Source organism: Solea solea, chromosome 11 (assembly GCF_958295425.1).
Source record: "Solea solea chromosome 11, fSolSol10.1, whole genome shotgun sequence".
NCBI lineage: Eukaryota > Metazoa > Chordata > Actinopteri > Pleuronectiformes > Soleidae > Solea > Solea solea.
In genome coordinates, this window is record NC_081144.1 from 12,602,373 (window position 1) to 12,625,717 (window position 23,345).

The 23,345-nt window shown below is 40.8% G+C and overlaps 1 protein-coding gene across 1 annotated transcript in view; it reads right to left on the bottom strand.

The window, feature by feature from the left end:
* Window positions 1-988: 988 nt before the first annotated feature.
* Window positions 989-23,345, bottom strand: part of LOC131468568 (adenylate cyclase type 6-like) — a 33,171-nt gene continuing 10,814 nt past the window's right edge. Inside the window, exons 4-24 of the mRNA XM_058642966.1 lie at window positions 15,396-15,545; window positions 14,900-15,021; window positions 13,272-13,383; window positions 12,910-13,037; window positions 12,291-12,449; window positions 11,659-11,800; window positions 11,350-11,478; window positions 9,892-9,920; window positions 9,542-9,689; window positions 8,853-8,950; window positions 8,617-8,704; window positions 8,362-8,478; window positions 7,249-7,398; window positions 6,972-7,147; window positions 6,774-6,806; window positions 6,657-6,686; window positions 5,847-5,979; window positions 5,456-5,719; window positions 5,107-5,311; window positions 4,822-4,946; window positions 989-2,971 (exon numbers count right to left, since the gene is read on the bottom strand). Coding sequence (XP_058498949.1) covers window positions 2,843-2,971; window positions 4,822-4,946; window positions 5,107-5,311; window positions 5,456-5,719; window positions 5,847-5,979; window positions 6,657-6,686; window positions 6,774-6,806; window positions 6,972-7,147; window positions 7,249-7,398; window positions 8,362-8,478; window positions 8,617-8,704; window positions 8,853-8,950; window positions 9,542-9,689; window positions 9,892-9,920; window positions 11,350-11,478; window positions 11,659-11,800; window positions 12,291-12,449; window positions 12,910-13,037; window positions 13,272-13,383; window positions 14,900-15,021; window positions 15,396-15,545 — 2,667 coding nt within the window. The 3' untranslated portion in view covers window positions 989-2,842. The remainder of the gene's footprint in view (window positions 2,972-4,821; window positions 4,947-5,106; window positions 5,312-5,455; window positions 5,720-5,846; window positions 5,980-6,656; window positions 6,687-6,773; window positions 6,807-6,971; window positions 7,148-7,248; window positions 7,399-8,361; window positions 8,479-8,616; window positions 8,705-8,852; window positions 8,951-9,541; window positions 9,690-9,891; window positions 9,921-11,349; window positions 11,479-11,658; window positions 11,801-12,290; window positions 12,450-12,909; window positions 13,038-13,271; window positions 13,384-14,899; window positions 15,022-15,395; window positions 15,546-23,345) is intronic.

Sequence of the window (23,345 nt, forward strand, 5' to 3'; positions counted from 1 at the left end):
ATGTACACACACACATATATATATATATATATCGTTGTCTATGTTGTTATTCACATTGCGTTGCTATTTTCCCCTCATAACTGGTTGTTCATGCATGTACAAACACATATGTGTATTCAGTGTATTTGTATATACATTCACGTATATACATACACTTATATAATACACACACACTCACACACAATACATATACATGTACACACACATAAAAGACCCATACAATATATGTATATATATATGTATATACACATATAATCCACACACTCATACAATACATATATACACTCACATATATATTATGCGCACACACTCACACACACATACAATACATACATACACGTATAATACACACACATACACACTCATACAATACATACTGTATATACATAGACATATACTGTATATATGTATACATACACACACAATACATATACAGTACATACACACACAATACATACATACACACACACATATATAATACACACACACACACCAGTATCATAAGCTTGTAACATTACTATATTTTCATCAGGGATTACAAGTCTTAATTAATGTTCAACATAGAGTGCTGTAAGTGAACATTGCCATCACCTCAACAGAAATCCATTATTCATGTGTAAGCCATGAAATACCCTCTCCTGTATCGCCCCCTTGAAACCGTAGACTGATTTATTCAGAAAAGGAGAAGGAGGCGTCTCTCAGGTTACTGTCACAGAGAGAAATCTTGATTGCAAACAGCTGATTGACGGGAAAGCTAAGCCGAACAGAACAAACTCCACTAAGCTGACCCAAGCCGTGTTCTCAAGTAAACTGTGTGACAGACAACTAACAAACTTAGTCTTGAGTTTTAGTCCAGTGTTTTGCATCTATAAAAATACACTAGATTGTCAAAATCCTATATGATCTCCTCTCACCACAATGAACCATGACCATGAGTTATTTCTTTCTGCTGTGTACTCCATAGAATCCACAAACAACACACAATCAATGCAAAAAAAAAAATGCCATTTATTAATTTGTTTTTCATGGGGACATGATTTAAACCATTGCACTATATCTCCAACTCTGCCACCTTTTAAAGGAAAAAAAAAAACAAGCTGTCTTTTTGACCTTTAATTTTCAGAAAGCGACAAGCAGAAGTGAGGAACTGACTTGCAGCCTTTAAAGGCAACAGATTTAGGCTCAGACATAAAGTGAGTCTGAATGTTCAATACTAACTTTACAGCAAACATGAAGCCCGATCAGCTTTGGCTTCTAATACAATGATTCATTTCTCTCCCCAGAAACAAAAGGCAAAGTAAAGAGTGGTTTCCTTCAGTAGTAGTTCATTGTGGGCAAAAAACATTTTAATACATTACATTCATATGATTATTGTTTTGAACAACCAGTTTTGGGGGTTATAAGCCACCATGTGCCAAATACAACTAGCTAGTGTCAAATACTGTAGTGTAAAGTTGTGAATGTTGGTCCATTAAGAAGTTGGACCTGAAATCTGCAAAATCTCAAGGCAATACAAGTGAGCAGATGGAGAACTCTGGTATACAGTTAATCCTGACGCTGTCAGGAAGCCAAACATTATTACACAATCCAAAATATAGGGTTTTGTAAGCTTTAGCTTATTTGAGTTGGAATGAAATCAGTCAAAATTACAGTCCAGTAAAAGACGTGGACGCCGTTCTCCTAAAATTATCATTGACAAAATGACAAAAGAAATCGGGAATGGACACACAACTCCGAAAATAATACAAAACATGCCTTGCAGCAACCAGTTTGGCAAGAAAGCATTGTCATACAGTATCATAAAAACCTCACAGTGAAAAGTTACAGTATGTCCCTTTATAGGTAAAGACCAGCATTCAGTTATGTGTGCCGACACCAGTGCACACACACGCACATACACACACACACACACACACACACACACACTCACACATGCACGCACGCATACATATAAAATGTTTCAGAAGTGTTTTAACAATCTCTTGCAGTACCGTGGTAATAATGCAATAGTTCTTCTTTCGCTTCAAACTTCTTGTTTTTTTTGGCTTGAACCAAAAATACACTGCAGAGACCAAGAAATCAGTCACACATGTCAGTGAACCACAAGGCTGGAAGAAACTAAGAAGGCCCTGATAAGAAACACAGGAATCCAAGTTCATGAGTGTTTGTGTATGTGTGTATGTGTGTGTGTGTGTTCCTTCACGATTAAATCCACAGCAAAAAAAAATTTTTTAAAAAACGTCCGTCCCTATCTGTGACGGTGACGTAACCGTGGCCATTGTTGTCTAAAGATGAATAAAGGTTAAGGTTACTTGAGGTTACTGTACTTTAGAACAGAATCATGTACTGCATGTGTGTGTTTCATATCAAACATTTGTTCTTTGGTCATTTTCATCCTTCATGTTGTCCTTGCATATTTTCCTCTAAGAAACATTTTTTTAAATTTTTTTTATTATTCTATATGTATATAATTTCTGTTTTGTACAAGGTCGTCACAAAAATCCATCTGCATGAAAATAAATAATGACTCCAGAGGAAATACTTGTACTATTGCTCATAAACATAAGCATAGCCACTTCCATCCTAAGGCATCTGGGCTTCCTGATCTCTCAAGCAGCTTGGGGGAAAAAAAGCCCTCAAATGAGAACAACGTCCGACATGTGTGCATCTTATTACGCGACAACAAATAGACAAGCTGAGCTCGTCTCCTGTCAGCCGTCTCCTGTCCCCAGTGTGTTCGTGCCGTGCTTTGGTGCTCATCGTTGGGCTGAAAGCTCAGTCTCTCTGCTACTCTCCGTCTTGTCAGTGCAATGGAGTCACTCCGCAGGCGGCCGGTCTGTCGTTAACTGCCCGGGGGACCGCTGGTGAGAAAGTAAGTGGTCATCTCCCCCTTCCCCTTCACCTTGACCATGCCTCGGCAGTCCAGCTGGTATCCGTTGTTGACCAGCACGTGGTACAAGTCGGTGGTCACCTAAGAGAGGATATGGACATTTGATACCCAAGACGTGTACACTCAATCCAACTAAGAAGAAACACTAGAAGTCATTATGACAACGAATCACAACTGAATGTTGTAAAAGGGTCAAATAAAAATATTGAGAATGTAATGAATGGAAAAATAGTTGCTTTACATAAAAGTAGAACAGATAAGATCGACACTTTCTTAGCTCACTAGTAATCTATCAGAACATGTCTTAATTATTTAACTTATTAACTTTTCGTTTTTTAAATCTTGACTAATAACCGTCTTCTTCTCCTTGGTGTTGCCTGACCGTGTAAAAGAGCTGGCAGTTCTAGTGGTTTATATATTGATCTTTTACTTTGTGTTTTATTGGTTTTATATTTTCTGTTTATTGCTTTTTTTTTTTTTTAGTTTACATTGTTTCATATCCTGTCTATTTTTGCGATGCACAGCACTCTGTTGTTTTTTTTTTAAATGTGCTATGGAAATAACTTTGGATGGGATTGGATTTCAAATCCAATGATGTAGGTAATAATTCTCTAGTTTATATCAAAATACATACATTTATTCAATAGTCAATTATAAATGGCAATTATTTTCATGATCTAATAGTTTAACATTATTCTAAAGTGAGCTGATTATAGATTATTGTGACAAGCACTGTGTTTTATTTACTTGTTTCATAAATATTCTGAATATTCAAAACAAACAAGCAAACACATTTTTCCAAGAGTAGCAGAAGGCATTGTAATTTGCAGTAACTCACACTGTACAACAGATGGCAGCAAAGTGCTGCCTGTAATCTTTCCAACAGACACTTTGTGGCTTTGATTTGGGGGCAGAAAATGTAATTGCACTACTCCAGACTGTTGTAAATCACACGTTTCCAAATGTGTGTTAACATCTACAATACTTCTATAAATAAGATGGTGAATAAGAGTGTGGGAATCTTGTCCTTAACTGACACTCGTTCTCTGAGGAATTATCTGAGGAATTGGACGTTAGCTGTGGTTTAGAGATTTCCCCACAGAAGACGATAACTCTGTGGTAGTTACTTTGGCCTCTGCGGGGAATTCAAATTTAGCTTTCTGCCCTCCTCTAGAGGGACATTAAAGTACCATTTATGCTGGAGAACAGCACGTCCAGTGCAGGCAGACAATCTTGCTCAAGGGCACTTCTGCAGACCAGATGTCTAAATCCTTAAGCTGAAGGACTGTGTGCTGATAGTAAGTGTAGCGCTGATATCTGCAGATATTTTCATAAAGCTCATACGGAAATGACTTGGGCTCTGTCAAATACTTCAAACAATACTTTCAACTTTGTGTTGTTTGGAGTGATCAGTCACGGGGAAATATGTCTGTGGTGTGGACATTTTTTTCCCCACTGAAGATACAAAAATGCAGAACTTCCACAATATTTGGATATGAATACACACTGATAAGTAAGTACATTGCTTTTCCTTATTAATAATGATCACTAAATCTGTTTATTAGAGCCTTAAGGTCCTCTGACCAACTGCTGCTGGAGGTTCCTAAAACCAGACTTAAGTCTAGGGGTGACAAGGCCTTTTGCCTCTATATTAGAACCTCCCAGACCCCAGAGACCTTGAAATCCTCCCTTAAAACCCACTTCTTCTCTCTGGCATATCATAAATGAGCACATGTTTTTACTCATTACTGCAATTTTATTGTTTTTATTCTCATCTATTCATGTATTTACGTATTTTTGTATGTAACCTGTGCCCCCTTCTGTACAGCACTGTGGGTCGACTGCTGTCCTTTTAAAGGTGCTCCAGAAATAAAGTTTAAGTTGAGTCGAGTAAATCTGTGAAAAGACACACAAACACACACACACAGTACCTGGATGTAGTCTGGTACACCTGTACTGTCCATCCGACTGGCCACATTCACTGTGTTCCCCCATATATCATACTGGGGTTTCCTGGCTCCAATCACACCAGCTACCACAGGCCCCATGTTCAGTCCTGAGAAAAAAAATCACAATCACCAAGCAGCAAAACAAATCATGCTGTGTTACATCATACTGCATGTATTTTTTTGTTAATACTAAAATGTAATGCTGGTTCACAGGAAGTTCTATCAAACAATGTTCCAGGACCAATCTCCGCCACCTTCCAGGCTTACCAATCTTCATCTGGAAGTTGTTGAAGGAGTGCTCATTGATATATTTCATCTGCTCTCTAAGCCTCATGGCATAGTCAGCCAAGGCTAGGATGTGAGACCGGCCCTCTTTATCATAGGTGGAATCATTTAGGCCAGAAGCTGCCATGTAGGTGGAGCCAATGGTTTTGATTTTCTCCAGCTGTCGGAATCTCTCCTCGCTGATGATCTGGAGACAAGGAATCATCCATGTATACGAGACAAAAGGAAAGGACACCAACAGCCACACTTCTGATATTATATGTCAGTAAGCTCCTAAGTTGCAGACGCACGCAGACAACCAGAAAAATAACCACTTCCAGTCTTTCCTCACCTCATCGAAATCAGCGATGATCTCATTGAGCAGCCTGAGACACTCCACTCCTTCATTGTTAGCCTCTAGCTCCACGTAAAACTCTGAAAAATTGCTGATGGAGGCAAACATGACAGCGACGCACTCACATGACTGGTAATACAACTCATCATTCCGACGCTCTCGCGCAAGAAAGTGGGCAGCAACGTCCTTGGGCAGGATGTTGTGGAGCAGACGTCGGTTGTATGCTTGCAGTTCCTCCATCTCCTCCTTTTCCTCTGTTGCCTGATGAAAGACGCGGAGTGATGAAGTCGCTTATAGTCTCACTGTCATATGATAAGTGAAGCGCTCGCAGGTGTTTGTCTTGGTGAGTTATACACAGTCGTGGTAACATAGCTTCAGTTTCATTTACCTGCAGCTTCCAGAGGAAGTCAAGGCGAGCAGTAGACTCCACCTGCTGGCCGTGCAAGTAGAGAGCCAGAACAAAAACGGTGAGGATTACGGGGGTCATGACCTTCAGGGACACCTTGGTCACACTCTCCACACTGAGGAAAAAAAGAGAGGTGACTGAGTTAAAGCACTGATGGGAAATAATATGCGCAACCGATTACACAACCGAGGTTTACTGAGCAACATCTACATTTTCATTAGAAAACATTGCTCTGGTTTTTCCGGCCCAGATTTTGGTTGAAAACTTAGTCTGGACCAGTGTGGCTGAGCAGAAATCGAGACCTTTACTGAACATGAGATACTTTTACATATATCCCCTTACAATATAATCTGGGGATTTCATGATGAACAACTGAATATTTTTGTGCTGCATTGCAAAATGTACATATTGTACAGATTGTTATTTGATATTATGGGTTAATATTTGCTGACTTTGTCCCTTTTCTTACATATTATTCCCTGCCGTGAGGTTGGTTACTTCAGTACTAAATTAAAGTAGACATGATTTCCTAACTGTTAAGATTTATGTACATGCTATGTATGTAAAAAAAAAAAAAGCTAATTATTTTGTGTTTAATTTAAAAACAAACAAAAGTCACATACACACACAAACCCCCCCACTAATAGTTAACCACCTTCACTTCATGGTTGGGTCTTATTTGCCACAGCTAAGAACTACAGCATACTCTTCCTCTTCCTGAATAAAAATGCTGTCATCAAAGGAAAACATGGATGTAGCCTAAGTCTTACAGAACCAGACAACGCTACTTACCACTGTTCTGCAGTTTCATTGAAACTAGGCCTATAAAAGTGCAAAGAGAAAGTTGTGTCAACAAACCAACCATCCACCAAAAATGGACATAGGAAAAAAGAAAGTAATGCAACTTACTCTTCTAGGGAATCATTAACATGTGATAATTGCCTGAGGGACAAAATAGAAAAAAGAGGACTTAACATCACAAAGCACGTCTTGTTCAATCGGGACTATCATGACAAAGTAGCTCATGCTCAAACTAAAACGCAGTATTGACACAAGGGCTGAACTGTTTTGGTTAGGGGAAAAAAAAAAGCCTGGTAGGCGACTCACAGGGTGTTGGCAATGACCAGCAAGTCTGCGTTGTCAAACAGGGCCACCTGAGGCCACTCCACCAACAAGAGGAAAGTGAGCTGGATGAACAACATCAGAGCCAGCTTCCCTATGCTGCTGATTTGGAGGAACACCGAGCAGGCCAGCAGGGTCAGCAGTACGCTGTAGCTGAAGTACTGTAGGAGAGGAGAGAGGTGACAGCAAGTGGGAGGAGAATTTAAAGGTGAATATTCAATATGGTTTGCAGCGACATGTTTTAAATTGTTATGGGACTGACCTCAGGGAAATGGCAGGGCATGACCTGGCTTGAACACAGAGTCAAACCATCTTCTGCCGTCTTGGTCAGGTTGTGTAGCAGGCAAAGAGTCACCGACGTGTTCAGCTCATTGGCTACACATTCCTTCAGTTTCTCTTTGCTGCAGGTAAACTGGCAGGAAATAAAGAGACAATCTGTGATTTGACCAATTAAGCCGACATTAAAACAACATAATTCATGGTGAGGCTCTGTCTGAGTTGTAGTAGAAAGGCTCGAACCAACGTAAATAAACCAACAATGACACTAGACGTGTGCCGCTGTACTTAGATAATATCAGTGTTTCAATTCCAAAAAATGACAAATAAATGATTGATAGGACAGAACCAGGAAAAACAACTGCCATACTGAGTGAGCGATCATCTGACTAAGTCCTTTTAATTGTCTGGTTTGACATTGAAACAATAGACTGAACAAACAGTCACAGGCTGGAGAAACTCTAGAGGCCACAAGTTAAATAAGTGGATCAGCACAGCACAAAAAGTTACAAGTGAGTTTTAGAAACCGAGACACACAAGGTGACACAGCTGCGCCATCGACCTGGTAACAAACCTGATGTGTACAGTAAATAAACATCTTTCTGAACTGTGGTTACAGCACAGCTAACTGTATTCATAATTTTCTACTTCTCATCATTCTTTCTTTCCTCTTTTTAACACGTTTGCTTACCAAGTCATTGGTCATGTGACATACAGTAGCCTGCCATGAAGCTTGTTCTATTCCACTCATACACAAACCCAACTGTAGATGGGTGCTCGTAGTGTCAGTAAACATGGTTAAAAATAGACCAATTTCTATAACTCCATCTGGCACTGTGACAAATTATGATTAATTGCAGCTCAACCACCACTTATAGCACCCCCTGAGGCAAATGTAACAAACAGACCAAGATATAGAAGCAGAATATCATCTGAAATACAATCATCTGAGCATGTGGGATGTATGCTATATTAATGAAAAGACTAACGCATGAAACTGAAGCAACCTTCCCTGATGTTTGTGTGTGGGACATCTCGAAGCAACACGTTAAAAGTCACAACTGTTGCACGACACAAAAGTGACAGCTTCAGTCCCTACCATATTAGAAAAAGAAGAGATGAAGAGGAGGAGGATGGTGAAGACGCCAACCAAAGTGCTGTTTGCACGAGACTGGACTATTTTCTTGGTAACAGTCTGCAAGGCAACTGGGAAGAGCTTGAAAACAAGCAGCAGGGACAAGATCAGATAAGAAAGAGTTAATACCATTAGTGATGCAGGCTGACATCATGTGACAAGGACTTGTATCTGAAGAGCAATTGTACAGTATCAGTGATGAAGACTTTTGTTTCTTACTTTAATGCAGGAGTAGATGGCACAGATGAAGAGGATGTTGGTGAGGATGACCAAGATACTGACGTACAGACCTAGCATAAGTGTAGTCCTGCGGAACACAAGAAAACAGGCTCATGAGGATGTACTGTTTAGTTCTCATTAACTCCTCATAAACTAATAAAGATCACATTTCCTGTCCACAATTCACTAAAACTGGAAAAAAAAATCACAGGAAAGGCAACATATCAGCGACTTACCTCGGGAAAACGATAATCTGAATGAAACAGATGCAACAGAAAACAAGGAGTGCGCAGGCCACATATCCTCCAAAGCGGTCATCAACCTTTTTGGAATACTGGAAACAGAAAATCAATGGGAACTTCAATTTCACAGCAGTTCTCTCAAAGCTGCAGTGTGTAACTTTAAATATTTGTTGTCACTATTGTGCCTCTGTTTGGTCATCGCAGACTTAACGCGTATGCCGTGTCCTTCATTTGAACCTGAACGAGGCAGAACGTGTGTGTATATAGTGGCAGTGCAAGGGTGGTGCCGTGAAGAAGCATTTAAACTGCCAAAACGGCAGAATTCACTACTTTATGTTTTCAGTCACGCTCCAACCTGTTTGTGCAGCCGTCTCGCTTTACTAGCACAATGTTGCTGTTGCCTCCATCTGTCCTTAAATAAAAATAATCATGTCCTATGTGGGACAAAGGAATGCTGCCGGGCAACATGAGATCTAAACATAACTAACTAGCTAACTGAGAAATGCAGAGAGAGTCATGCGCAGCTGATTCAGCACTGTGTGAACTCACACGAACAATAGTTTGTTGACATTTGTTTACATTTAAAGGTTACGCACTATACGCACTATAGTCTTAAAGGCATTATAATCTATTCACTTTATGTCCGTTTTTGGTGAATTACAAACTCCCACACAAATACCAACCCTTTTCTCGAGGCTGGCGGTCTGAAAGGTGAGGAGAAACTTCTTGACATGATCTTTCCTCAGCTGGTCGATGCTGCGCGCATCAATGGCTCGTCCAAGAAACTCATCCACCTCATCCTCAGGGTTCAAGGCCTCCTGAATGCAGCGGCTACAAAGCGGATGAAACGGTAAATCACCATATGGCGTTTGCTTGTATGTGCGTGGGAAGTCTGTCCTATTTAATAAAAGGCAGGATCCTGTGTGAAAATAAACTCTGGACGCTAAAGTTAGACGTGACAGTGACAGTCTGCCAATCAACGTCTAATAACAAAAGCCGTCCTCATCACAAAAACTGAGCTCAAAACACTCACTTGTCTTTGCTGGATGCTTCATCGATGCCCTGAAAAAAACAAAAACAGAGAGAGTGAGACAACCCCATCTGCACAGCTAATCCCTGAGAGCCAGACTGATGTTTTAATTAATGCTCGGAGGCTTCAAATTACACCCTTTTTCCCCTAGAGCTCGGACCCTCTGAGATGGAGAATACAAAAGCATGAGAAGGGAAAGAATGCAGACAAGGACAGACAAGGAAAAGAGACGCGTAGCATGAAGACAGAGCGGGAGTAAGAGAATGAGTAAGAAAGTGAAATAGCTGCAGATGCAGTTTGGCTTCAGGAGAACACAATGGGGTGAGAATCCATAGGAAGTCCTGGTGTAGCTCCTGTTTGTTTGACATGAATCAGCGTACTGTAATTTGTCATACTCATGCACTTACATACTTACAGAGAATATTATTTAGGCAAGGTAAGGAGGACGACTGTCTGCTTGAGCAGTGTTTCCAAAATCTAGGTGTATATCTGTTGCTACTTTTAAAAGATGTTAAACTGTCATGAGCAAACATGTGCATAATATAGCTACAATTTTACACCTAATATACATTTGTATTGGTAAACAAATCCTTTCCAAAACCGATGTGTAGTAAATTAATTTAAACTTTATGTACGTTACTTAAACACGCATGCATAAATCTTAACTGATTTCTAACAATCACTCATGATCTGTGGTTCCCAACTTAATATTTGGGAATCACTGAGCAAGAGGCTTTTTGAGGCCACACACTGACTGATGACAGCAGACATAATGTTTATATGTAGACCATATTATAGTGTGCTGTGTTATTGTGAGAGATAAGAGTTGAAAGGTGTTGAATTAACTTAAGACAAGTAATCACGCAAAATAACCCCCAACTAAGAAAACGTTGGGGAAAAAACTGGTGCAGACATTTCCGAAGTTCACCGTTCACATATGAACAACTGCAGGGAGTTGTCTGGTGGTGTTCACAACAGCAGGACACTCGCCCACTCACTCACTGTGACCCTTTGTGGTATACTTACAGTATACTTCCTGGACAATATCCAGAGAAAGTATACTGGATCTATCTAAAGCAGCTATGGTTAGTGTGTAAGCTCGCCGCAAAGACAGGTTGGCCCGGGGCAAAAGTTCATGAGAATATATTTGTTATTTGTTTTCCAGTATTTGAGGTAAATAGTAAATCAGGATATCCAACATTATTCTGATTCAACCAAAGGGAGACATAACTGTTGGTCACAAGTCCCATGGCGTCACTCAGCTGTTGGGCTATTTCAGGCCAACTGTTAGCGTGACCAAAACAAAAACAGATGTTAAAATAAGTTCTCAGAGGCTCTATAAGATATATTATTGTCTCATGACCGTTACTTTGGGGACATTATTAAAAAGAAAATGTATGACAAAAAAAAAGAACAGGTGTCACCATGCACTAAGCCAGGAGCTACCTATGTGTATCTCACCATCTGCCTGAAGGCTTTAGGCTCCTTGGGTCTGGCGAAAGATCTATCAGACACCCAGCGCGGCATCAGTCCCTCAGAAGAATTTGCGCGCGCTCGCTGTATCTTGGCCATCATGGCTTTCTCTTCTTTCTGTAAAAGAAGAAACCCCAGCCAGGGCGGACACTTTGACATAGAACAAGGTTTTCTGTGCCAGGTGAAAAGCCATTATCTTGTTTGTGTGAAATACAGCGCCCGGGTGACTGTGAAGTTCTGACGAGGACTCAAGTACTGGACATGTGTATGTGTGTGTGTGTTTGACTGTGCACTGACCCTCTTTTGGCTGCAACCCAGCACCAAGAAGGTTTCAATGTTGTTCTCCTTCACGTAAGCATTCCTCTCTCCTCCAAATCCTGGCTCCACCTCGTAGTCCCCATTCAAATACTGCAGCGTGGCTTTGGTGATGTGGATACGTCTACACACACACACACACACACACACACACACACACGTACATTTCTTGTCACAGTTATCCTAAGCAGTAAGTAATTACAATTCACCATATCACTGCAATAAAAACGCAGTAAAAAATATGATTTTAACATGGATTATATTCATAAACCTTACCCTGAATTAATTTGGTTTGTACATGTAAACGCTCAAAAAATGTGCATAAATATAAACAGAACACATCAACTGATGTTACTAGTGTTCAAAAACATGTCTTACATTACCAAAAAATAAAACATGTTACTAAGGATACATATTTTGAATTAACACTTTTAAGTGAGTATAAACCATAAGATCCCATCACTCAGACACAATCTTAGCAAGCTCGATAACATCTTCAAGTCACTCACATGAAATGTTTATGGTTTTCCCGAGAATGGAACATTTCCATGATCAAATCATTCATCATCCATCTCTGGTCAGTATAATCACAGGCAGAGAACAGTAGGACTTACCCAGCCTTTCCTCCAGCTTCCATTTGGTTAGCAAGTGTCACGTCATTGGACCAGACATCAAATTGCCACTTGCGCAGGCCCAGCACCCCACAGTGAACACGTCCGCTGTGGATGCCCACCCGCATGTTCACATTAACGCCTGTCACCTCCCTCACCAGCCTGCAGATGCACACGCAAACACATGCACAGGCTATTGTCAAAAAGGAGTGACCCCTTTAAGCTTCAACCTGTGTGAAAACAATTAAACCAAAAATGGTTACTTAAAGGTGCAGTGTGCAACATTTTAGGAGGGTTTGTTGGCAGAAATGGAATATAATACCCATAAATATGTTTGTTTAAGTGTACAATTACATTAAAATAAACATTGTTTTATTTTAACCTTAGAATAAGCCATTTTGATGCACTTTAGGTGATGGGTTTGCTTTATGGAGGCCACCAGTTGCAAGCAAATGCTTACAAACAAACTAAGAAGAACGACATCCTCGTTGGTCAGCAAAGGAAACAGATTAGATGTTATTAATTCTTACACACTGGACCGTGAACCTTCAGTTGGACATTACTACAGTGCACGATTGTGAGGGTCTCTGCGTTCCACTGTATCAGTGTGTGCTTGACTCACGAGATGGCTTCAATCATGTCTACTCCCATCTCCACGCAGCAGTGGGCGTGGTCGGCCCGGGGCTCAGGCAGACCTGACACACAGTAGTAACAGTCCCCTAGGATTTTAATACGCAGGCAATGGTTCTCCTGTGCAGTGAGGACACACACACACACACACATTTATGCATAATTTAGATGACTCCTCATTTCAGTATAGTCTAACTCATGTGTTACACAATGCTTAAGTAACTCCCAACCCCTGAACAAGCACATCATGTTGGCTTTGTCACACTAACAGGGGTTACAGAGTGCAGAGTTACATTAACAGCAGCAGTTCAAAGTCCTGCTGTAACAATTGTGTTGGCAATGTTCAGTTCTCACCGAGGCCAGCTTGTCAAAGCGGGCGAACAGCTCATTCAGCGTCATGACCAGCTCCTGGGCTGTGCACTGAGACGCCAGGCTGGTGAAGCCCTCAATATCTGCAAACAGTATGCTGAGGAGAAGGTGATGATGATGGTGGTGGAGGGAGGGAGGAAAGGAGGAGAGACAGAGACAGAGGGGGAAAGAAAGACAAAGGAGAATGAGAATGAGATCGATCAATAAATCCTGGAGTTGATTGGCATGGTCTAGCACCTTGCTCCTTCCCTGCTCACTGTCCAGCTGCCATGTGAGCAGGGGAAAGAGAGCGAGGCAGACATTTGTTCAGCTCTAGCTCTCATCATCTAGGCCAATGTAGGTCATCTCCTCCAGCCTGTCCCTCTGAGAACGCCGCCCACCGTCCCCCTGTCTGCATGCCTTTCATTGCTAGCTTTTGATAGTAATGAAAAGCGAAGACTAACAACAACTCAGAAAATTTGTTCCAGATGAAGGCAACAGATGGCGCTGCAGGTCCCATGAGGTCAACCACTGGAGAACAGGTCCTTATTGTAGCATGCTACTGCCCGTTTGCACCTCACACTCCAACAAGACTTTATCTTTAGAAGGTCAATAAATCCAAATTACAAACAAACATATTTCCTCATGTATTCCTCATACTCTGTAGACATGCAGTGGAAGTAGATTTTGCATATAGTTTTATGGCGGAACTATGCTTATAGCAATAATGACACAAACTGGTAGCTACGTCTATGGATTATCCATAATAATCAGTACATTGTTATAATTCTCTTTTTTTTTAACTTATAGCTTGTTATAGATTTGAAGTGTACAGAATAGCATATAGTATATTTTACATAACTTAAGCATCACATCTGGGAAAATAAACCCAAAACTATCTAAAGAGGAAAGGATAAACAAGAGAAATATGGTATGACAATACATTACAGTTATTACTATAATTAAATTTACCATCCTTCAACAAAATCAGTTAGTAACTTAGTTTGCTGTTGTCTAGTGTGAGTGATTATACAAAATGACCAGTGCATCAATTTAGGAGAGACAGCAGGTTCTGATCTTGTGTTGCATGTGAATAATGGGTTGTTTCTGTAAGTTTACACCTGGGAAGAGCTGTGAGATTGCAACACATTGTTCCACTAAGTACATCACCTGTACCTATTTGGGTCACCTCTGACAGGGGAACTCTGCTGCAGCCTGTTGTTCTCTACTATTATGACTACACCACTCTGAAAAGCATGGGGCTGCACTTAATGGTAGGCTAATGGATGGAAAGTTTCAATTATCTGTTAGTACTGATTTATTCCCACTGGGAAGGCAAAATGCAGTGGTGGGGAGGACTGAGACGGGGGGGGGAAGCAAACGTGAAGCCTGCCTCCTATCATTTGCTACAGAAAGCACAGCAGTGTGCCTGAGTCAATATCGTTACAGTGGCCGATGCCGTCAGTGGCAATAAACAACATGAAAATACATCCTGTCAGGGAAATAGCTGTTGGAGTGACTTGGTAACTAACACACCACTCTGTGGCGTGAGGTCAAAGTTACTGGTTGTGATGGCAAAGTAAACGTAAAAGTTCATTTTTTAGAAGTGTATTTTGCTTGCGACTGCTGTTTACCTAACATTGTCATGTTTTTGGATGTAGATCTTGTGGAACATCATATCTTCCTTCTTTGCATTGATATCAGCCTTCATCTCCATGGCAACGTGCCTTGGCAGTACTGACAGCAGTAGGCGCTCCTGAGAGAGGGAGAGGAGGGAATATACAGAGAGAAATTAAAGAAAGACACACAGAGCGAGCCCATTCATTTTCATGAGTTTCCACCGTTAGAAAGCTGAATGAGTCACCCCGCCTTGTTGGCATCTGCGTGGGAAACGTGTTAGTCAAACAGAGAGGAGTGGAGATACGTGTTATACTTCTTAACATAACATATTGTTGACCTCAATAACTGAGACTAACAAATCAGACTACAAAATGAGACACCATTTAGCTGCTCTTTTTCATTTCTCTGTGTGGTTAGTTTTCCGGCAGGATGCAAACAAGGCTTCCTCCATGACTTATTTGCTTGAACATGCATGTGTCTGTGTATGCATATGTGCATGCACATGTCTACCTGCTGCTGGTTTTCCCTCTGCAGGTGCAGTCTAGCCTGGATGTATCCTCTTGTCTCCTGGAAGGCCTGTCTCTGCGAGACCTCAGCAGGGTAGTGTGTACAAATCCCGATCATGTTAGTGCACAGGAATATCAGCACGTTGGCACTGACCTGAAAACAAACACACACAACCAAGCAAATATGACACCGATTTCGAAAAAGGGAGAAAAAAAAAAAGAGACAAGAACCCCACCAAGTGTGCGTATGTCACTTCACAAGAATACAGTGAACTCTGTCTGACTGGGGTGAGGTCAATAAACTAAATTGATAACACTCTATGTCATAGGATTTACAGCACAGAGAAAAATTCCTCAAGCGTCTGAGGGCCCATTAGATGTGATCTGGTTAGAGAAGATGACCATGACCTTGTGGTTGCTCAGCAAGACGACATTCTCCTCACGTTGCGCTCTGTACAACAGGCTGAAGGCTCAGAGGGTGTGAAGCATGACGGACATGAAACATGGGGACATGTGAAGGATCTAGTTTTGGTTCTCCTTGAGTTAAATGTTTATATGGCCTGTTCTGTTCAATGTGTATGGAATTCACTTAAAGGTCATCCAGCTTGTGAAGTGACGATTTTTGTTGCACGCTGAAAACACATTATGTGAACCTGAAAAAAACAAACTGGAGCATAAAGGGAGAAAGCTTTTTTTCTTGCAATTGCTAATGTATATGAATGTACAGCTTAAAAAAATAGTGTGAGAAAGAGAAGCAGCCGTTGGTGCAGGGAGGTATGTTGGTTGAACAATGATGCTCTGAGAATACAGACGCAACAACATTATCTGTGGCTTCAGCAAATTACGCTGAAATATAGTGCACATTGAGTAGGTCATCAACCTTAAAAACAATCCTTGTAGCTGCGTTTTGTGTTTCCCTGTGTGTTTCTGGACATGTGCACTCAGCCAATGTGGAAGTCTGTTTGTGATTTCTATTTTCACTCGTCCACAGCCAAAGACCAAATATCAAAAATGGAGCCATTCAGCTCTGGGCTTCCCCTCTGCTCACAAAAACACAGACATGCATACACAAACGTCCTCTCCATGTTCAGAAACACACTCCAGCCTGGGAAAGTCACTTGACCTATGACCAGAGAGCTGAGAGTTTCCTCTGAAAATTATACCATCAATAATGAGGAAAAAACAGGCCGGCATTTTACAAATACACACACACAAAGGCTACATTTCAATCTATCCCTTTAGAACAACATCATGGTGCAACTGGAGGACAAAAAAAACCTCATCACCAACATCAGTATTTCTGAGCTACGGCTGGTATGTTGCCAATCCAGTGTGTTTGTAATTTCTGTTTTTATCAAAAAAGTCTGACTAAGAGAGACACACACGAAGGTGACTATCTCTAGGACATATTTTCAAGCATATCTTTGTTCAATAAAAATATAAATTAATAAAAAAAACACATCAAAATAATACTCAATGTCCACACATCAATCACAACACCAAAGACAAAAATGCTAACTTGTAGAGTGAAGGCAAGGCTGTTTACCACGATTCAGAGATAAGGTTTACACTGTATACAAAGAGCTCACCCTTTGTTGTCGCAACAAGTCAGAGACAATCTAACAACCTGTATTTGAAACAGAACACCCTTGCCACAGGACACTGGCAGGCAAATTCCTTTCTGTTTGTTCCAAGGGACAATCGGTGGTTTCTTAGTTACTCTACTACCCGAAAACAAAGATCCAAACTAGATTAGAAGCACAGCAGTAAGAAACACGCATAAACACACAGGTGCAGTAGCAATCATATATTAATACTGGGTACATATCAATCTGTGGTGTAGCTTCAGGCCCTCAACATTATAATAAGAGATCATCCAAAATGTATTGTCTTTGTCTTTGCCATGTCTGGAGGGATACACACGCAGCCAGGTTCAAACAAGATGGATTTTTTCTTTTTCTCCCAAAGAAAGACCAAGATGTACTTTTGCCTTGATGCAGGATGAGAGAGCATGGCTGATGCAAACAGTCCACTCTCAGGGATTCACATCAAACCTGTCAAGAGATGTGAGGAACCTCATCATCCGGCTATTGAAGATAAGGCATTGGAACCAACAAAGAACATCCACTCATGTTCTTTACACACCTGGCTGAGAAGCCGTTAAGTGCAACACTGATTTGTGCCGCACTGTCGCTCAATTAGTGATTAAGTTTATGGCGATCATAAATCATAACAGGCCACGCCTGACAGGCCATGCATCGTAATGTTACACATCTCCAATGGAGACCTGGAACTCCAGCCATGATTAGCACGGCTACAACCTGCTCACATTAATTGCAAGCAGATGGCTCTGAACAGGGTGAGCCAGATAACTTAGTTAAGTGGTCTGTCTGAGATACAGGGCCACCTGCAGTTCCCAAGACCACACTTCTCAGCAGTGCACTTCATTTACATCCAGACAATTCAGCTTCCCTTGTGAGCACACTCAGATTTCAGGCCAAGTCAGGACATTAGTATCAAACTGATATTAAAACTATGGTCAAAAGCTCAAAATGTTCGAATTTGTTGAACAGAAATAAACATGTAGTAATGGCAGCAACACAGAAGCTCAGTGGTAGAGCGAGTTGTCTTTCAACTTGAAGGTTTGCGGTTCGATTCCAGGTGTCCTTGGGCAAGACACTTAAAGGAATAATTCACTGTTTTGCATTTAGCTTCATATTACTACTGTAGAATAGGGGTAGTATTTTTGAAAAAATGTGCTTGAGAAATATCTTCATTCTTTTTTTTCTTTGTTACGTGCCCACCAGTGACACTTGGTCCTGTTAGCATAACTGTTAGCAGAGATAGTGGACACCGTTTACATTTCCCCTAAGAGTGGATCAAAAAAGTGCCTTGGTGGGCACATAGCAAAAAAAAAAAAGAATGAAGATATTTCTCCACTCAAGGGAAACTGAGGTTGGGAAGCACAATTTTTCAAAAATATTACCCCTCTAGTAATACAAAGCTAAATGCAAATCGGTGAAGTATTCCTTTAACCCCATGTTGCTCCTGATAGCTGTGCCGGCAGCGTTTGAATGGGTATGAAAGATGAGTGACAGAAAATGCGCTGCACATAGATGCACTGTATGAAAGTGTGAGTGAATGGCAACACTGTAGTGTAAAGCAGCTGTGAGTGGTCATTCAGACTAGAAAAGTGCTATATAAATACAGACCATTTACATGTATTTGTATTTGCAGTTGTAATGCATGCATAAGGGCAGCGTCTAGTTATAAAAGCCCCAAAATATCAGGAGGTTCTTTGCTTTTACGTTCAGCTTTCTAACAGAGAACAGTCGAATTCACCGACTATATCTTGAGTGACAGCTCAGTGTAACAGCTTGATAACACAGAATAGGTAAAACTCAAGTGTGGGGAAATGCGATAGCTTTTGTTAATGCACAAGTTATATGCTTAGTCCCCGAAAGAGTCTGGAGATTAGAGGCAGAGGCATTCATAAAGGCTTTGGAGTAAATCTTTGTGTGTGAACCATGCAGGTACGTGTGTACGTGACACTTTTTGGACTGGAAGCTCATTGATCTTGAAGCTTGTTGTGTCTGTCACTGCAGATCTGCAAATCCAGGGCAGCTCTGACACTCCCCCCACTCCAATTAGTGTTATGGTGTAAAGAGAGCAGAAGCAGCTCCTCACCTTTAACACAGTGCCACTCTCTTTATAACCATTTAGCGGGGCTTAGACTATCTTCCATCTTCCTCCTGCAGTCTTTTGCCTCTCAAAGACATGCCTCTCTAAATTGACATGAGCAGGAAACTCTTGGCAGTAAAGTTAAAAGGAGTCCAAACATTGGCTTATAAGGTGCGGCCCCAGCAAGGTGCTTTATAAAGTAAGTCAGAGGGATTGCATATTTAAAAAAAAACAATGAGGGAAGGGGATGGAAAAGATTTCTGCTTGGCACACACACAGCAAATGCATTTCATCTTTAATAAAAATCCCACCGGACAACATCACATAAGTATGGAATGTTTGTATGCACGAAACAGGTTTTTCTCAGGTTATCCATTCATCCAGAGACCAAAGGCACTGCTGATTGGTTCTATTGATTATCAGCAGTGGCGCATGTAGAGGTCATGTCTCTGAACAGAGCTGATGAATCTGTAACTAAAGTTAAGTCTACTGACAACACACTGATACGAGATAAACTATGCACTGATAAGTAACCGGTGGTACGGGTAGGACATACTGTCGCTTAGACTGTCTGAAAAGTTCTGCATTGACAGATAAGTCTAGATATCACCCAAATGCAGAGCTCCACTGAAGCTGAAGTTTAAATGTTAAAGCGCCAGAGTGCTACATCCCATAAGTCAACACACAGGCTCTGGGGACTGTTGACTGCAGCTGACATGGGCTTCTCTTCAGCACATGACCTTTGATAGGCATCTGGAGCTTTTAAAATGTCCTCTGGAGATGAAATGAACATCAAAGTGCAGTCACACACTGCTGATCATACCCTGAAAAGATAACATGTGGTCAAATAGTCAATTTGTTGCACTAGTCCTGATTTACTAGAGGATTACAATGACTTGCTTTCACTGACATGAGTAATTAGCTATTCCTTATAAAGATAGATTTTGAACATGTGTGCCATCTTGGATCTATGCCATTTGGAATCAGAGCCGTGTTTGTATCATTGCTTGACCAAAATTGGTCTCAGGCAACCAGCGAGGGCACGATGTAATATTTGTGAAAATGAGGCAAATTCCATAAAGCTAAATGGAACTGGACCAAGTCTGCACAACTGTCAGACAAACAGATCCTGCATTAAAGCCAAACAAGAGGAAAATCTACTGAGTAACCAGCTAAAATGTATCTACTCCACATTTTTTTTTTCATATTTGTCCAACAAATCTGTACTGAAATAAAAATGTGCATTCATCCATCTAGTTCCATATTTGTTTTACCTTGAATTAGCAGGGTAAAGTTCATCAGTTACAGAGGTCACAATGCTTTTAGCTGCCATGATTGTTTTCCCTTTGCTTGGTCCTAATGAGGCAGAACCTCATTCTGAGGTACTTTAGTTTAGGACTGAAATTTGAATTGTGGCTGGGTTAAGGTTACTGATAACTGTTTGTTCAGGCTGTCTAAATGAATGAAAATCAATGCATTGTCCGAAGAACAATAGCTGAGCTAACCTCTGTACTTGTGTGTGAGTGCATGTGAGAGAGAGACCCAAATATAGTGGACAACAACACAAATATAATTTGTCTGACTGTAGTTTTATCATGTATTACTCTCTTATGGTGGCTCTGAATTACAAGCAACATCTTCAGTTAAGGTCTGTTCAGGGGCATTTGTCATTTCTTCCTATTTCCTATAATTTCCTGTTCCCATGAAATAGAGAAACAACCACAAAATGATCTTACATAAATGGATGTGCAACCTCAAGTTTTCAAGCATGATACAGTATATGCACTCCTGCTTTAACCAATGATCTGTTTCATGCTTTAGTGCTGAAAATAACTATGAATTTCATTTCCCAAGTATTGCCAACATCCTAAAGGAAGACTTTAAATAGATTGTTTGGACCAAGAGGTATCAGAACCTAAGCAAATTAAATCTATGGCCTTCGGCTAACAGACCATCTATGTTTACAGTTTATTGCGTAATGAGAAACAAGAAGGTCATTTAAAATGATCTGAACTTTTTAAATTCAGTAAAGGAGGAAAAAGTAAAACATTGAAAAACAGAAAGTTTGCTCAGAATCTACAAAACAAATGGACACAGATTTATCACCAATGAACCAATAAATCGAGCAATTGCTTCAGCTCCGTTTTGTGTCTCTCATTCCCATTTGTTTGCTGAACATAATAGCATGAATTACAGCACCAGTCAGTGGTGTTTGCTCCTCCACCCCCACTTCCTCATTTGAATTATTACTCAGCAGGTAACATGAATAAATTAATAACCATTAGAATATGTATTGAAATACAGCATTGCGTTAGCTGAGCATTACACACAAAGCTGTGATAAGATGCAAACCCATGTCTGTTTTGTCAGTGGTTTTGGCTGCTCAGTGGTGCGGGGTCAGTATTTGGCTGGACAGACAGGGGGAGGGAAGGAGGGGAGGGAAGGAGGGGTCAGGACTGGACACAAAACTCTGCCTCCAGTTGTGCACTCACTAACCCTTCACTTCCTGCCCATTCACACCCTCACAGGCACAGAGGCAATTACAGCCCTGCAGCGACACGAACATAAGATTTGGTTTAATTAGGCTAACAAACCAACCAGCCGACCAGCAACATTCACTCCTTTGTTGGCGTTTCTCGTCGACTTGGACTGTGTGAGAGAGTCCAGTCCTTGAACTGTGTGACTGTGAGCTAAACATCCAGGAATTCCAACTTCAGCCTCCATCTCCTTTTAAGCACAACGTACAATGTGAAACCGAGGCCACCATTTTGTTTTGACAGAGACTGTTGCAACACAACTTTTAATCTCTAAACAGTGAGAGACATTATTAAAAGAGGGAACATTAAAGTGCATTAAGTGAGACTGCGTGAGTGGACCAGATGTTTGATCTCCATTAAAAATCACACAAGGGCTTGTGACTACACTGTGCAGTAATTTAAGCACCAGTCACTTCAAAGTTTTAGGCACTGTCCTTCCCTGTTCTGCCTCCCAGCCCTACACAATATTGACTTTTACTATAAAGCATACAGATCAATAGCTGGGACAAGAACAACAGGTTATAGTTTAAACAGTAGGAACATGAGCAGAGTTTGGCGACTGCTTTGACTAACATTTTGACTTGGCTGAACTCATGCATGTAACACATCCACCTGCAGGGCCGACTGTTTGTAAAGCCTGAACCATCATCAGCATTTCATGTGAATAAAAGCACGAGTGTAGAGTTTCAACCCATGGTTTTAAGCTACAGGCTGAACTGTATAGTAGGCTATACGTCTCAGTACACTCAAAACAAAGACTCGACTTTTAGATTTTGTTTTTTAACAGAGAAATGGCAGAGAACTTAAGAAAGAAAAAAACAAGGATTCTATATTTTATGATAAAGAAATAAAGGCAACGATTTGTGAAGCATCACACTTTTTTACACTTACTGCACATGGTGAATCTGCAAAGGCACATGACTGAGTGCAACTTCCTGTGGATTGTTGTTGTCCTGTATGTGACATTGTTCAAATACGTGATAAAGATAAATGAAGAGTCATCGCTTTAAACTATCTACACTGACTGGGGAAAATCCTGACAATGGCCTGTTTATTCCATGTAATAAGTTGCAGAGGTTCATTCAGCATTGTGCAGACAATTTTACATTCCAGTGTAAACACATTTGTTAATCGGCTTTACTCCAGTCGCACATTCTTACTCCAGCTTAACACATGTTGCCACTGTTTTAACTATGTAATGGTAACTGGAAAAGCAGGGTAACATGACAGCTGGCTAGGATGACAGCAACCTTAGACACAGAGCCATTCACCTTCCTGTCACCAGCACTAGGATAAGGTGCTCTACACTCAGCGGGATCCAGAGTAAAACTACCCACAAAAGCTTGGGGGCTTGCTTGCCACACTGATCAACATGTAACACTGTTAATGGACTCCTAAAATATGTATATATATATCTCTTGGATGACTGCCATGGCAATTCAGGCTTAAATTGCTATATTTACTTTTGCAGAGAACCAATTTGTTAGTAAAACATGAGCTCAGTTGTTATTAGAATCCTGCACTTCCTCATCCCCAACTCACACAGCTATTATTAGCCAGGCTATTATTTCCCTTATCTTTTGCTGTATTTCAAGAGCAATATTTTGCTTATCGCTAATCCTAACTACTCATGGTAGTGAAAGTTATCCGGGTTTGTATCATTGCCTCAGGTTGTAATTCAATAAGTGCATGAGTCAAAAGCTTTTGCTCCCTTTCTGAGAGAGGACGAGGTGGGG